This window comes from Pristis pectinata, chromosome 33 (assembly GCF_009764475.1).
Source record: "Pristis pectinata isolate sPriPec2 chromosome 33, sPriPec2.1.pri, whole genome shotgun sequence".
NCBI classification, from domain to species: domain Eukaryota; kingdom Metazoa; phylum Chordata; class Chondrichthyes; order Rhinopristiformes; family Pristidae; genus Pristis; species Pristis pectinata.
Window position 1 is genome coordinate 14,067,371 of NC_067437.1, and position 14,490 is coordinate 14,081,860.

The 14,490-nt window shown below is 42.1% G+C and overlaps 1 protein-coding gene across 1 annotated transcript in view; it reads right to left on the reverse strand.

Annotated features, from left to right (window-relative positions):
- The window catches only part of zc3h7bb (zinc finger CCCH-type containing 7Bb), a 100,863-nt gene that overhangs the window by 54,759 nt on the left and 31,614 nt on the right, over window positions 1–14,490 (reverse strand). The window contains 5 exon segments of the mRNA XM_052043153.1: window positions 1,280–1,360; window positions 4,715–4,873; window positions 8,415–8,612; window positions 11,524–11,563; window positions 14,143–14,244. Of these exon segments, the coding sequence (XP_051899113.1) occupies window positions 1,280–1,360; window positions 4,715–4,873; window positions 8,415–8,612; window positions 11,524–11,563; window positions 14,143–14,210 (546 nt within the window). The 5' untranslated portion in view covers window positions 14,211–14,244.

Below are 14,490 nucleotides of genomic sequence, written 5' to 3' on the forward strand. Positions count from 1 at the left end.
ATTGGTGCTGGCTTTGATGTTTGATGGTTTGGGGGGGTGCATTCAGGGTGGCGTTCTAGGGGAGCGACTCTTATTGTTTGTTATATACATTAACAATTTGAATATGATTGCAGGAGATGTGATTAGCAAGTTTGTGTATTGAGCGAAAAATCAATATTGTTGTTGATAGTGAGGAGGGTAGTCGTAGGCTACAATGACACTGATCCCTTGTTTCGATGAAACTTAATCCTGATAAGTGCAAGGTGATACAGTTTGGTAAGAATAATAAGAGTAGGACATACTAAATGAATGGTAGGGCCTCAGGGAGTATTTGAGAAACAGTGGAACTTTGGTGTACATGTACAATCCCTGAATGCAGTAGCACAGGTAGATTAAGTGGTGAAAAAGGCACATGGGATACTTGTCTTCATTAACTGGGGCACTGAATGTAAGAGCAGGGAGGTTATGATACAACTTTATAAAACATTGGTTAGGCCACAGCTGGAATACTGGTGTGCCGTTCTGGTTGCTGCACTATAGGAAGAATGTGTTTAAAAAGGAGAGGGTGCAGAGGAAATTCACCAGGATGATGCCTGGGATGGAGCATTTCAATTATGAGGAAAGGCTGGAGAAGCTGTTTTTTTTTCCTTGGAGAGGAGGAGGCTGAGTGAGGGGCATACTAAGGCTAGATATTTGGAAACATTTCCCCATGGAAGAAGTAAAACTAGAGGGCATGGGTTTAGGGTAAGGCGTAAGAGGTTTAAAAGGGATCTGAGGAAGAATGTTTTCACCCAGAGGGTGGCTGCAATCTGCAACATTCTGCCTGAATAGGTGGTGGAGACAATTACTCTCACAACAAGTATCTAGACCAGCACTTGAATCACCAAGACATGGCAGACTACAGACCAAGTGCTTGTAAATAGGATTTGTACAGATGGGTTTATGGTGGTTGGCATGGTGGACTGAAGGGCCTGTTTTTGTGCTGTATGACTACCTAGTTAACAGCATCAACATGAGCTGCGACACTTTTTAAACACCAAAAAAACAGCAGAGAACAATTTCTAAGTAAGCTTTCCGGCAGTGAATTAACTGGTGATTTAGAAGGGCTTAGTATAATATTGTCCATCTATCTGACACTGCATTCCTGCTGTCATCGACTCAGGAATCATCGACTCGATGTATAGACTCAGCAAGTTTGGCTCTCTAGATCTCTTTCCTGTTGTTTATAATATCCAATCATTTCAGAGGGGAAATAAAGAAGCAAAGAGGAATAGACACATAGCAGCCCAACAGCACCCACCTGAGCTCTGATGTACGCTTTACGGATCCGTAGCCCCAACTTTTGCGCCAGTTCTTGTGTCAATTTCACAACATTTTCGTCCTAAACAAATAAAGGATAACACGTTATTCCACTGTCAGGCCCTATGGCTTCACCACACCCCCACTCCCCCAAAGTTTATTTTAATTTTTTGTAATCAATGTTTTCATGTTTGGAAATCACCATGTTATCATGATACTGCTTCTTCTGATTCCTCAGCAAGTTGCTGGCCTAAAGAAATGAAGGTTCAATGTGCCAGTTAGTGGTTCTTGTTAGAAAGGGGATGGGTTTATAAAATGGAGGCAAGATAGAGCAAGACATCAAGAGTTGCACAGATTGTGCATCATCCATAAATCTGCTGCTCTTGTTCCTATGTTCATAGTTTGAGGACTAGCAAGTTGAGAAATTGTTCTCTCAGGTGAACAGCACCTGTGGAATCGGTCTCAATATCTTCAGTAGAAGAGTACAAGAAGATTTATTAAGGGTAAAAGAAACTCAGTGACTTATGACCTTCAGCTTTTGACATCCCAGGGGGGTTGAAATGAATCGAGATGGATGGTAAATGAGTTTCTTGTCCGCATCTTTAGAAGCTTGCTAGAGCTGGAAATCATTTCCAAGACTGGAAGGATGCTAGTACAGTTACAATTTCCAAAAAGAATAGAAGACAGGGTGACTTATTTTATTTCCATAATAGGTAATATGCTCAAAGATATCTCAATTTCCCCATAATAGTAATTTGAGTGGAAGAAGAAAAACCAGAGAGACTTAACAGAGCTTCCAGAAAAGAAGTCTTACAATTTAACTGAATATTTTCAAGTCAGCACTCTGGTTATGGATAAGGGAAACCAAGCAGATATTAGTTGCCTGTACTTGGTGAAAACATTTGATAAGGTACATGATGAGAGACTACTCTATAAGATAGAATATTGTGGAACTGAATGCAGTCTGCTGCAGTGAATTAAGAATTGTCTGAATGCCTGTAGACGTCAATAGACATGATTGGAGCTCTGTTACCAGTTGTATCTCAAAAGGCTCTTGCTGGGACCTTTCCTGTTTGCAATTTACATTATTGGCCTAGCTATAGGTACTTGGGGAATGATCTCAAGTTTGCAGAAACTGCACATGAATGTGAGAACTGACGAGGATGTTTAGTTATTGCAAGCAGATTTTTATACATCAGGGAATTCTGTGTTTGGCAAATAATGTATAACTTAGAGAAGTGGACGTATTTATGGGCAGGTTGGGCGCCCACTGGTTGGTGTGGACAATTTGAGCCAAGTGGGCTTTCCGTGCTTTACATACATATATATAGGGTTTCTATACATACAGGATACTAAATATACATCCATTCTACAGGGGACAGAACTGAAGCCTGTGGTGAAAGGAAACGATCCCTAACCCTAAAGAACCAATACCACGCAGCTACATTTAAAGTAAACGGCCACTGTGGTGGCTCCTGCGGGAAGTTGAACTGGTGCCACAGGGTTGGTTGCTTCACCTTAAGCAGAACATGTCTGGTCGCACTCGCTAAAGCCCTTCGCTCTCGAACAGGGTCACTTAGATGTCCCCGTCTTTAGTATGGAAGAGTTTGACTGCAAGACGTCATATTGCAATTATACTGGTAATTCACTACAAAGCAAAGCGTACCATTTTGTCCCTGTACAAGTTGGTATTGGTATGTTATTTCACTTGTACCAAGGTACAGTGAGAAACTTGTCTTGCATACTGATCGTACAGGTCAATTCATTACACAGTGCAGTTACATTGAGTTAGTACAGAGTACATTGAGGTAGTACAGATAAAAACAATAACAATACAGAGTAAAGTGTCACAGCTACAGAGAAAGTACAGTGCATGTAGGCATTAAGGTGTAAGGTCACAACAAGGTAGATTGTGAGGTCAGAGTCCGCCTCATCGTATAAGGGAATGATTCAATAGTCTTATCACAGTGGGGTAGAAGCTGTCCTTAAACCTGGTGGTATGTGCCCTCAGGCTCCTGTATCTTCTACCTGATAGAAGAGGAGAGAAGAGAGAATGACCCGGGTAGATGGGTCTTCGATTATGCTGGCTGCTTCACCAAGGCAGCGAGTGGTAAACATAAGAGTCCAAGGAGGGGAGGCTGGTTTCCGTGATGTGCTGGGCTGTGTCCACAACTCTCAGTTGTAGATTGTAGATTAGGCCTCATTTAACATAATCTGCATCATAGTTGTAGGATACTGAAGGCTTTACAAAAAATGCAGAACAGCAGTGCAACCTTTAAAGCAAATTTGTGTTTTAGGCTGTCCACACTGCTAATACATGTTCAAAGCACATTAGCAATAGGCTTTTGGAACGGGGCCTGTGCACTTTAGAGGAAGTATTGGCTCAGACCATCCTACCAAGGATTATAAAATAACGGATTTCAAATGTGTAGGTTAGGGAAGGCCAATGGTCAAATTTCCTAGTTGCGCAAAACCAGAATTGGATTGGACATTTGGCAGTTCTATTCTCAGAGAAGTGGACTATGGAGTAGATGGCAGCTCTTACAGTGAGCAACTGTACACTTCATACCTCCAACATAGAGCTGGCTTGTACAAGCTGTGACAGACATCACATCATATAAGGGTTAGGGCACTGTGACATACAATAGTGTCAATATGGTCTTTCCTGGACTGGGACCAATCTCATAAGAGGTTGGAGGGGAATTTCCAAACATGTTTCTCAAAGATGCTCAGTTTATAACCTCTTTTTTTGTCTCTCCCTGAGGGATCACATGGGTCTGGGTGGATGACAAACATTTGTATCACGAATATGTACATTGAAAGCACACGAACAGCCTACCTCAATGGCTTGCTGCAGGAGGCAGCACTTTTACTGATTGCTTAAAACTTAAGACTTACCATAACTTACTTCTAAATCCATTTCTAGCATTCCAAATTAAAAAAGGGAAATGGAATACACTGATGGAACTTTAGACCAGTTAGAGTTAGCTCAACGTGAGCAGTAGATAATGTTTTGTGGTTTTACTCAGATTAGCAGTAAAACATCTAGAAAAAAAGTCAGCACAGAATTGACAAGGCAAGTTAAAGCTTGACTGTCTTTACTTAATTCCTTGAAAAAGTGATAAAATGGAAGACAAGTGTAATGCAGTGCCGTGAATATAATATACTTGGACTTGCAAAATGCCTTTGAAAAGCCTGATTCAATACTGGTTAGAACCTTGTCAATGGTCAAGTAGCAGAGTGACAGCAAACTAGTTGCCAAAAAAAGCACAAAATAGAGGTGGGCCAGAAGGCCCATTTCCATGCTGCATCTCTCTAGGACTCTTAAAATTCTGTGAACCTGTGAAACCTGTTTGGCTGAGTAAATTTTACAAATTAACAATGTAAGCAAACCACGAAACAAGGCATTGGATTGCTTGTAAACAGGCCTACTCACCTGGGGAACAGCGAAGGAACACTTGGCTATGCATTCATAAGCTTCTTTATGCTTTCCTAGCTCATTGAGTGCTCTGGTTTTCCGATAAAGTGCCCGATAGTTATTTTCATTGAGCTTCAAGGCACTTTCACAGTCTTCCAGAGCTTTCTCATATACACCCTGCAAGAATAGTGAAAGTCAGCAAAATGACAGATTCGTACTTCTCCCCCACTGCCTCACATTGGACTGAAAAGTATCCTTTTCCTTCTGTTCTGCCAATTTTCTGAATGTGCTGTTTCGCTCCGGGTCTTGCTACACAATTATCAGCCCCAAAGTACCTGAATCAATTATTCTCTCACCTTGCCCGTTGAAGGCCTATTGTTAGCTTGTGCAGACCTTACTCATCCCCTTACCAGCCACCACTATCAGCACAGGTTCTTGCTGAATGAAAAAGCTTTGTGACAACTGTAGATACTGTCGGCTTGGTTTGAGATTGTTCTGGTCAAAAGTATACAGAGGATTTTTCTTAGGCATGTTGACAATTTTGGTGTATCATACTCTGTCATTCCCCAGAATCTACTTTATAGAAGCATTGAAAGCTCTGATAAATTTTGTTTGGTTTTAATGTTGTGTTTGCATGATTTCCACACCAAATCTCAGCTCCTGAAGATGCTCTTGGCTTTATTAGTTCTGTTCTGGATGTCACAGCTTGTCCACCAGCCTGTCTGGTGCTACTGCCCATGTGACTGCACATTGGTGAGGTGATCTTCTATCCACACCAGTGCTGGTGAGACAACGTTAAAGGTCATGATATCTACTCCATTGCAGTTAATTCTCAGTCTGATTTGCGGATGAAATCCATTAGGTCAGGTACTTTTTTTCCCTTATATTTGATGTTGGGTGTGTAATAGGAGACCAGGAGCATCTGCAAAGACAAGGTCTTCAGAGGATGAGAACACCATCCATCTGATGCCTTTTGGCACGTCCTCTGTGATTCTCCCCATTACCCAATCAATGGTAATATTGAAGTGGATTACAGAAATAACAGGTCCCTGTTCTGACTGCAATCAACTTGACGTGTAGAGTTAGGGAAGGAATTTCCGAAGATTTAGAGAGGGATTCCATTTACCTGGAGAATGCACCACAGACTGGTCCTGTGAAAGCTGTCAAAAGCCTTCTTAAAAATCTATGACGTATATTTAGAGTTACCATTGCCATTCTAAGTACTGTTCATGAAAATAATGTTTCACAGAGTAAGGATCTGCTCAGTGCATTCATACTGATTCTGAAAACTAGCTTGCTCTTTTCTGAAAACACCATTGACTGACTCTGATAAAAGTGTCATACCCTGAAATCACCGAGTACTTCTCCCTTGGGAATCTTCACTGTGACCCCACTGGTCCACTCAGCTGGTTGGCTTTTCCTTTCCCAGATGGTTGCAATTGGGGGAGCCAGGATAAATGTTGCTAACTCAGGATTTATCTCGAATAATTCTGCATTCGAGTTGCCCTACAGGAAGCTTTCCCATTTTTAAGAAGAATTTAATAGCTTCTATGATCTCTTCCTTTGGTGAGGCACCTGTGTTCACATCACAACCTTATTGTGCCTCCTCATGTTTGCTTCGTCTTTAGACAGTTTCCTATTCAGCAATACTTTGAAGTGCTATCATGCACATTTATTGCTTCTTTGCTGTCAACAATGACAAACAAAGCCACCTACTGACATGTCTATTGTTGATGTCTGGCTTTGATAAGCTACGTCATTTTATAGATGGTTCTATGTTCACCGTGGGCAGCTGCATCTTCTGTTTGTGCTGCCAGGCTATCAATCTAGTGCAACTTATCTTGTCTTTTATGCCTTGCTAAACTGCTCGTGTCCATTAACCTCTGGGATTTTTGCGTCTAGAATCCAGGACTCCATGGCAGTCCATGTATTGGATATAATCCACCCCTTTCTTTTGCCTGTAGTCACAACAGGCTTCACTTCTCTGATTATAAACTGCTGCCATTATTCTCAATTCTTGTTGATCTTGTACTCTCCTCCTCTTCATCAAAGACTGCAAATGCCCAAAACCTGCTCTTTAACTACAGAACAAAAGATTTCAGTACTTCAGGCAACTTTAGCGTGTCAATGTCAAAACATCAATGTCCCTTATTTGGCAAACTCACACTTCTCAGTTTTAGCACGATGGGGGTTGACACACAGTGATGGTTGCCATCTCACGTTCTGATCTGCCAGTGAGTGTCACTGTTTCTCACTGATCACCACAAGGTTAAACCGTTTTGTTAGCTTTGCCATTGAGAAACACCACATCAGCTTGTGAGTTCCATGATGCTGAAATAATGCTCCACTGAAGACTCAATCACTTATATTGCAGAGATTAACAAAACTCTCTCAGGTTTCATTCATGGTGCCATATCTTCACATTACTGTCATTATTTACTGATGCTATCATTCAGATTTCCCACAGTGACTATTAAGGCAAAGCGTGGTACTCACCCTAACCCTGCCTGCAACATCAGGCAGAATTTCTGCTTCGTTTTTTCATCACTGTTATTTGTCAGAGAACAGTACTGAATCAGGGTGACCCTACTATTTTTCACTTTCAATTTGGCTCTCATAAGCTTGCTGAAGATGGGCTTCCACTCAAGCAGGGACCACTCACAACCTTGTGGTATGGTCCATCATACCATCCAGAATAAAACAGAATTTCTCCCAAAGGCTGTCATTAATTTTCTTAAATCCCATCTATCTCTTGTTGCGGACACCCAAGACATCTCACCTCTGCTGTGACCCAAGTTAACTTTCCTGTCTCGTACATTTTTCATCCATTTCCACAAACTGTTGATCTCTCAGTCTACCTTGTTGTGGCCCTTGCACCTTATTTGTCTACATACACTGCACTTTCTCTGTAACTGTAACACCAGATTGTGTATCCTGTTATTGCTTTACCCTTTGTACTACCGAAATGTACTTACGTTTTGGAATGATCTGTATGGATAGCATGCAAAACAAAGTTTTTCACTATACCTCGGTACATGTGACAATAATAAACCAATTGTTTTTACTTTGACGGTGAACACTCGACTGGCAGTCATTAACTCCTGAAGGATATTACACACAGCACAATTTGATTTCTCTGCCCCTATTTTTGTTTTTATTTTCTCCGAAAACAGGGCAGGGCTGTTACCACCCCCCCCCCCCCCCCCCCCCCCCCCCCCCCCCCACCACCGTGCCTAATCCCCAACCTGCTGAGCCAGGGTGTCTATTTCGTCTGGCACCTCCCCACAAGGCTAAATTGGAGCAAAAACTCATATTCCAGAGCCCATTACATCACGCAAGTTGTCCTGCCATCGAAAGCACAAGGAAGAGACAAAGAGAAAGTGAAATAAAAAGAAAGGAAAAGGGAGAAAGGGAAGAGTTAAAAGGGAAGAGACAAAAAGAGGAGAGAAAACAAAGGAATAAGAAAGAGGAAAATGTTGATTTATGAAGAGTTTTTTAGATTCTTAGCATCGCAAACAACTTAACAATCAAGGGCATACTTCTGAAGAGGAAGAAATGCAGCACCCAGTTTTTATGTTACAAGATCCCATAAGCAGCTATAACATAAATGATAGATAATCCCTTTTATTCATGTTGGCTGAAAGATAAATATTGGCCAATACAGGAGTATGCCTTTGTCTTAAAAATAATAAGTTATAGAATCCTTGACGATACTCACCATACTGAAATAGCAGGTTGCTCGATTAACATACAGGTGCTCCAGCAAACGTTGTGAGATTACGACTTCATCTGATTCTGCATACTGGGCTACGTTCAAGGCCTCTACATATTGGAACAGGGCCTGTTTATAATCCTTCTCTCGGTACAGCTCATTCCCTTCTTCCAGTAAGTTTTTAACAAGCTGATGCAGAAAAGTCTTGACAGATGAACAAAAGAAAAATTGTAAATTTAAGCTGAACCCTTCATTAGTTTACTGTTTAACCTTTTGAAACTCATGTTGTCATCTTGTAAAATCCCATGATAGCGTTAAATCAGACCATCCCGTTTTAGTTGGTCCGGTTATTACAATATTACTTCCTTCTCTATTGATTCAGTATGGATCTCAGAAAGCTTGTGGAGTAGGTCTGCCTGTTCTGAGTATGCTGGTTCTCAGATGAGATTCTACAACTGGTTTACGCTGAGCAGAGAGGAAAGCAAGAAAATCTGTTCCCACACAATCACCATCATTCCACCACATTCGATCCACCTTCAGATGGTTTGCATCTGATACACTAACCTTAAGCAGAGTGGGCATTGTTCCAAGGCGGGAAATGTGCAAGGTACCTTTTCTTCTTCCGTGACTATGACAAAATATATTGACCTGATGTCTTAATGCCTGCAAATTTGCTCCTGGGGATGGGCTTGTTAAGTTTCTATATCTAAACCTTACTCCTTTTATTTTGTTTCTCTGTAGCCCATGTCTAGGATGCAAGATTAATTACCCACTCCAATTCAAAAGGTAGCCTCCTCCTAACCTCTGCCTATACTGATCTGGCTCCAACTGTGGAAACAAATTGACATTTTTACATTGATGCAAAACAAAAATAGAATAGCTAAACCACAGGCAGGACTAGATTAAGCTGTGAACTGAATTTTTCATCAGTGGGGAAGGAGAAGGATTAGGTAAGGGAAGAATATAAACAAAGATGAAAAACACGATGATGCCGGAGGAACTCAGCAGGCCAGGCAGCATCTGTGGAGAAAAGCAGGCGGACAACGTTTCGGGTCAGGACCCTTCTTCAGGACTGAAGATAGGAAAAGGGGAAGCCTAATATATAGGAGGGAAAAGCAGAGCAGTGATTGGTGGACAAAAGAGGGGAGGCGAGGTAGGCAAAGGGTGGTGAAAGGTAGATGCAGGTAAGAGTTAGAGATAGGCAGGTGCTGGGGAGGAGGGGAGAGCAGATCCACTGGGGGATGGGTCAAAGGTAAGGAGAGAAAGGAAAAAAAAGGTAGAAAAAGAGGCTAGGAAAGGGAAGAAGAGAAGTGCGGTGGGGGGTGGGGATTACTTAAAGTGGGAGAATTCAATGTATAGTTGCTTGATTTACATTTGCATTACATTCATGTTTGATGAGACCAAACACAGACGAGGTGACCATTTTGTAGAACACCTGCGCTCTGTCCGTAACCGCAATCTGCATCTCCCCGTTGCCAGTCACTTCAACTCCCCCTCCCACACTATCACTGATATGTCAGTCCTCGGCCTCCTCCACTGCCGGGAGAATTCCAAGCGTAAACTGGAGGAACAGCACCTCATTTTCTGTCTTGGAACTTTGCAGCCTAATGGCACGAACACTGAATTCTCCCACTTTAAGTAATCCCCACCCCCCTTCCCCACACCCCACCCCCCAACATGCTTCTTCTCTTCTTCCCTTTCCTAGTCTCTTTTTTTCCCTCTCTCCCCTTACCTTTGACCCATCCCCCAGTGGATCTGCTCTCCCCTCCTCCCCCACACCTGCCTATCTCTAACTCTTACCTGCATCTACCTATCACCACCCTGTGCCCAACCTGCCTCTCCTCTTTTGTCCACCTGTCACTGCTCTGCTTTTCCCTCTGGGCTTCCCCTTTTCCTATCTTCAGTCCTGAAGAAGGGTCCTGACCCGAAACGTTGTCCGCCTGCTTTTCTCCACGGATGCTGCCTGGCCTGCTGAGTTCCTCCAGCATCATCGTGTTTTTCATCTAGATTCCTGCATCTGCAGTCCTTTGTCTCTCTAATATAAACGAAGAATTGTGACCCACACTCAACGATTCAGAAACAGCTTCTTCCCCTCTGCCATCAGATTTCTGAATAGTCCATGAACCCATGAACACTACCTCATTATTCCTTTGTTTCTTGCACTATTTATTTTGAAATTCATAGTGATTTTATGTCTTTGCACTGTACTGTTGCCGCAAAACAACAAATTTCACGACAGCTAAGTCAGTGATAATAAATCTGATTCTGATTCAGTTAATAAGAGAAAACATTTCCTTTGCAATAGGGTAAGATTAAGCAAGGACAGGAAAGTGCCTTTGAATGACAACCAGCCAGCATGGACCAGTCAAGTGGCCCAGTTCTGTGCTCTAAATTCAATGAGATTAAGATTGGAACCACGGTTCTTTCTCCTTCCCGTGAATGGCTAAAGCCATACATTGAATTTGTGGATCCACTGAATTGCCCCAGCCAAGTGTGTATGCACAGATAGTATGCCACTGCTAAAGGACTGTCCAGGACAAGAATTCAAGATGTAGGCTGACTGATGCAATTGCAAGTATAGCAGGGCTTTTGCTCACTTTTTCCAGTGGGGCAACGTGGCTGTTCTAAAAATGCTCATGGACCAGGTTTTCCCCTGAGGAAGGCACAAATTCAGGACTTCTATTCTGATATTCTGTACCACAAGCAAGAGTGACAACTAAACCACTATAATGACAGCAGTTGTATCACAGGATAGATGCTGTATGGTGCCCACATTTGTACTATTAATGAAACATACAAGAAAGCAACTCACTGAACCTCAGGGGAAGCTTCAGTTACCTCTAGGGTAAAGTTCCATGAACAAACCCATGTTGTGTCAAAATGTTTGGGAAACTTTTCATTAATAGGTTTCTAGAAACAAGACTTTATGTGTTACACTGTATGCAGTTTTAAAGTAGAACAATAACAAAGCACACTCGAATTACAAGATAACAAGGGATGGGTGGGCACTGTGCTCTTCCTGCCAAGGGAAGGGTGTGGCTTCTACTGACTTGTTTTTTTAAATTGTTTGCTTAACCATCAAGTAGTAATCAAGTACAGGAAGAAATGCATGTACCTCATATTCATCCTGACTTCCAGGATAAGGTAATGGAGATCTGGTGGGGGAAGCAGAAATATTCATTATCGTTCGTGAGATTTCTTAGCAATAGTGACTAACACACAGGGATACACAGCTGTAAATCATTTTGATGTACAGTCTTTCCATCTTCAGCAGATATGGCTCGGGTTTATGACCCAGTGATTAACAGCACCTTTAATTGTTCACTTACCTTTGGAACTACATCAAACTTCTGGGCAAGGAACAGGCCATTTGGCACAATAGGACCATGTATTATATAATACATGGTCCAACACCCCTCTAAACCCAAGGCAAAGGAAACTTTCCTTTTGTTCACAGTGGTATTCCAAATCCTTTTGAGGATGCAATGATTAGGGCGGATAATCTTGTGATCTTGTGGATAAGGGGAACCCAGTAGATGTGGAGTATTTAGATCTTCAGACAGCTTTTGATAAGATTTATCAAAGGAGGTTGGTCAACAAGGTTAGAGTACATGGGATTGGGGGAACATACAGGCATGGATTGTGGAGTGGTTAACGGACCAAAAGTGAAGACTGGGAGTAAAATGATTCCTTCTCAGGTTTGGTAGCTGTGACTAGTGAGGTACCACAGGGATCAGTGCTTGGGCCCCAGCTATTCACAGGCTGCAACAATAATATTTCCAAGTGTGCTGATGATATAAAACTAGGTGGTCTTTTCATTTCATTGTGTGTCTTCTCATTTTATTCTCTCCACAATCTCCCCAGATCCTACCCCTCACCTACACACCAGAGGCAACTTACAGTGGCCAATTAACCCACCAACCCTCATGTCTTTGGGATGTGGGAGGAAAATGTAGCACTCAAAAGGAAACCCATGTAGTCACAAGAAGAATGTGCAAACTCCACACAGACAGCACCAGAGGTCAGGAATGAACCCAGACTGCTGGAGCTGTGAGACAGCAACTCTACTAGCTGCACTACATCAGGACATTTTATTAAAGGTTAGGTAACCTTTCAGTATTATAAGCAGAGGCATAAAAGATAAAGGTAATGCTTCATCTCTATTAATTACTAGTTAGACCTCAAATCACACAATGAGCTCACTTCTAGGTACCACACTAAGAAGGGTGTCAAATACTGGAAGGGGTGTGCAGGTGATTTACCAGCACAGTCCCAGGCTCAGGGTACCCTAGTTATGTTGAAAGATTGAGAAGCTGGGATGGTTCTCCTTACAGCAGAGAAAGTTAACAGCAAATTCGATACATATGTTTAAAACAGTGAAGGTTTTTAAACAGATATGGAGCACAGGAAGAGGGTCTGTAATCAGGAGATCCAGATTTAAATACTTCACACAAAAAGCCATGGGTGTAAGTTGAAGAGAAATTTGGAACTCTTGGCTTACAAGGTGGTAAAAGCAGACCCAAAAGTAACTTTTATAAAGGAATTGGATAAATACTTAAAAGGGAAAACATACAGCATCTGGGGGGAAGATTACTGTGAGTGTTATAATGTGATAGTCCTTTCAAAGTGTCAATGCAGACTCAGTGGGCCAAATGGCCTCCAGTATTATAAAAGCTAGCCAACTATTCTGAAGAGGGTGTGATGGAGAGAAAAGTGGGAAGAGGATTAACCAGCTTGGTTGAGTCAATAGGAGCTGAACGGCACTGATGTTTATATCCTTGCAAAATAAGAAAACCCAGAAAATCTCATGATCAGAACCAAAGGTACCGCTGTCTGATTTGATTCATTAAAACCTGAAATGGCTCAGTGCATAGATTGTGTGATGTGACACTGGCAGATTTAACACAGACACATTTGCAGATCTCACTCTGGAGGAGCTACAATTGGCCTCGGAGGTAGGAGGTGGGAAAATACTTGATCCAGCAACATACGATGTAAATGAAACACAGGGATGTTAGAGGACGGTCAAGCTCAACAATGAGATCCCCTCCAAACCTTCCTAAGATGTAGATAGTCTACAGTATTCATTACTTAGACTCAAACAAGGAAATTAGCCACTTAGATGAGGCATGGGTGGTTGGCTCCCCAAACAAGGATCAGTGGGGGAGAAACTTAGCAGTGATAACAAAATGTGCTCAAGTCCCAGACACTGGCTGTATACATCTCCTCAAGTGGGTGACGTGAACATGGCCAGTGGCCGATACTCATACACAACAGACATACCAGCAACCAGTCAAATTTCTCTCTGCTTATTTACAAACGAGAAGAGAGAGGTGGATGTTTCGGTAGCAGGAAGCTCAAAGGAAGGTTAAAATCTGCTCGATGCTATCTTTGAGACATTAGGGTATTAACCGTGAGGCATCTGAACTGAGCAGAATTGCATCCTTGTCTGACTTCAGCACTTTCACTCCCCAGCAAAAGTGATAGGATAAGATAGCTACGTTATCTATCCTTCACCAGGCACAGGGACTGAGACCAGAGGGTCCATCCACTGCTCCAGATGAAATCAACTAACTTATTATAGAGTAAAAACCAAATCTGGGAACTTCTGCCATGCACTAACTGGATGCCCCTTATCTTTGTACTTTACCTGACTGCAGAATATCCAAGATAAAAAGTTACAAAAGTTTCTTTCTTTTAAGAAAAAGCAGAGGGATAGAATTGCCTTCCTTACTGAATAAAGTGTAATCCTTTCTGAATTTCCTCCTTGCGCTTCCGTGTACCTGGAGAGGTACTCGACATGTTAACAGCAGCAGGCGTTGGTATCAGTTGGTCCCTGTGTAGAAAATTAATCAAGTTATTCATTCAGGAGGGGGGTGGAATTACATGGTGTAGTTAAACCTAACCACACAGGAAGAAGCAGTTCATTGTGTTTCATGTCAATCACTTTGGGGTGCATTATTTCTTGTTATACGGGAGGGGGAGACAGACATTTTGTAGCCCACATGTTGAATAATTTTTATTTCTTCATTAATTTACAGGATGTGGGTGCTTCTGCCTATTGCTGGATGCCCTTGAAAAG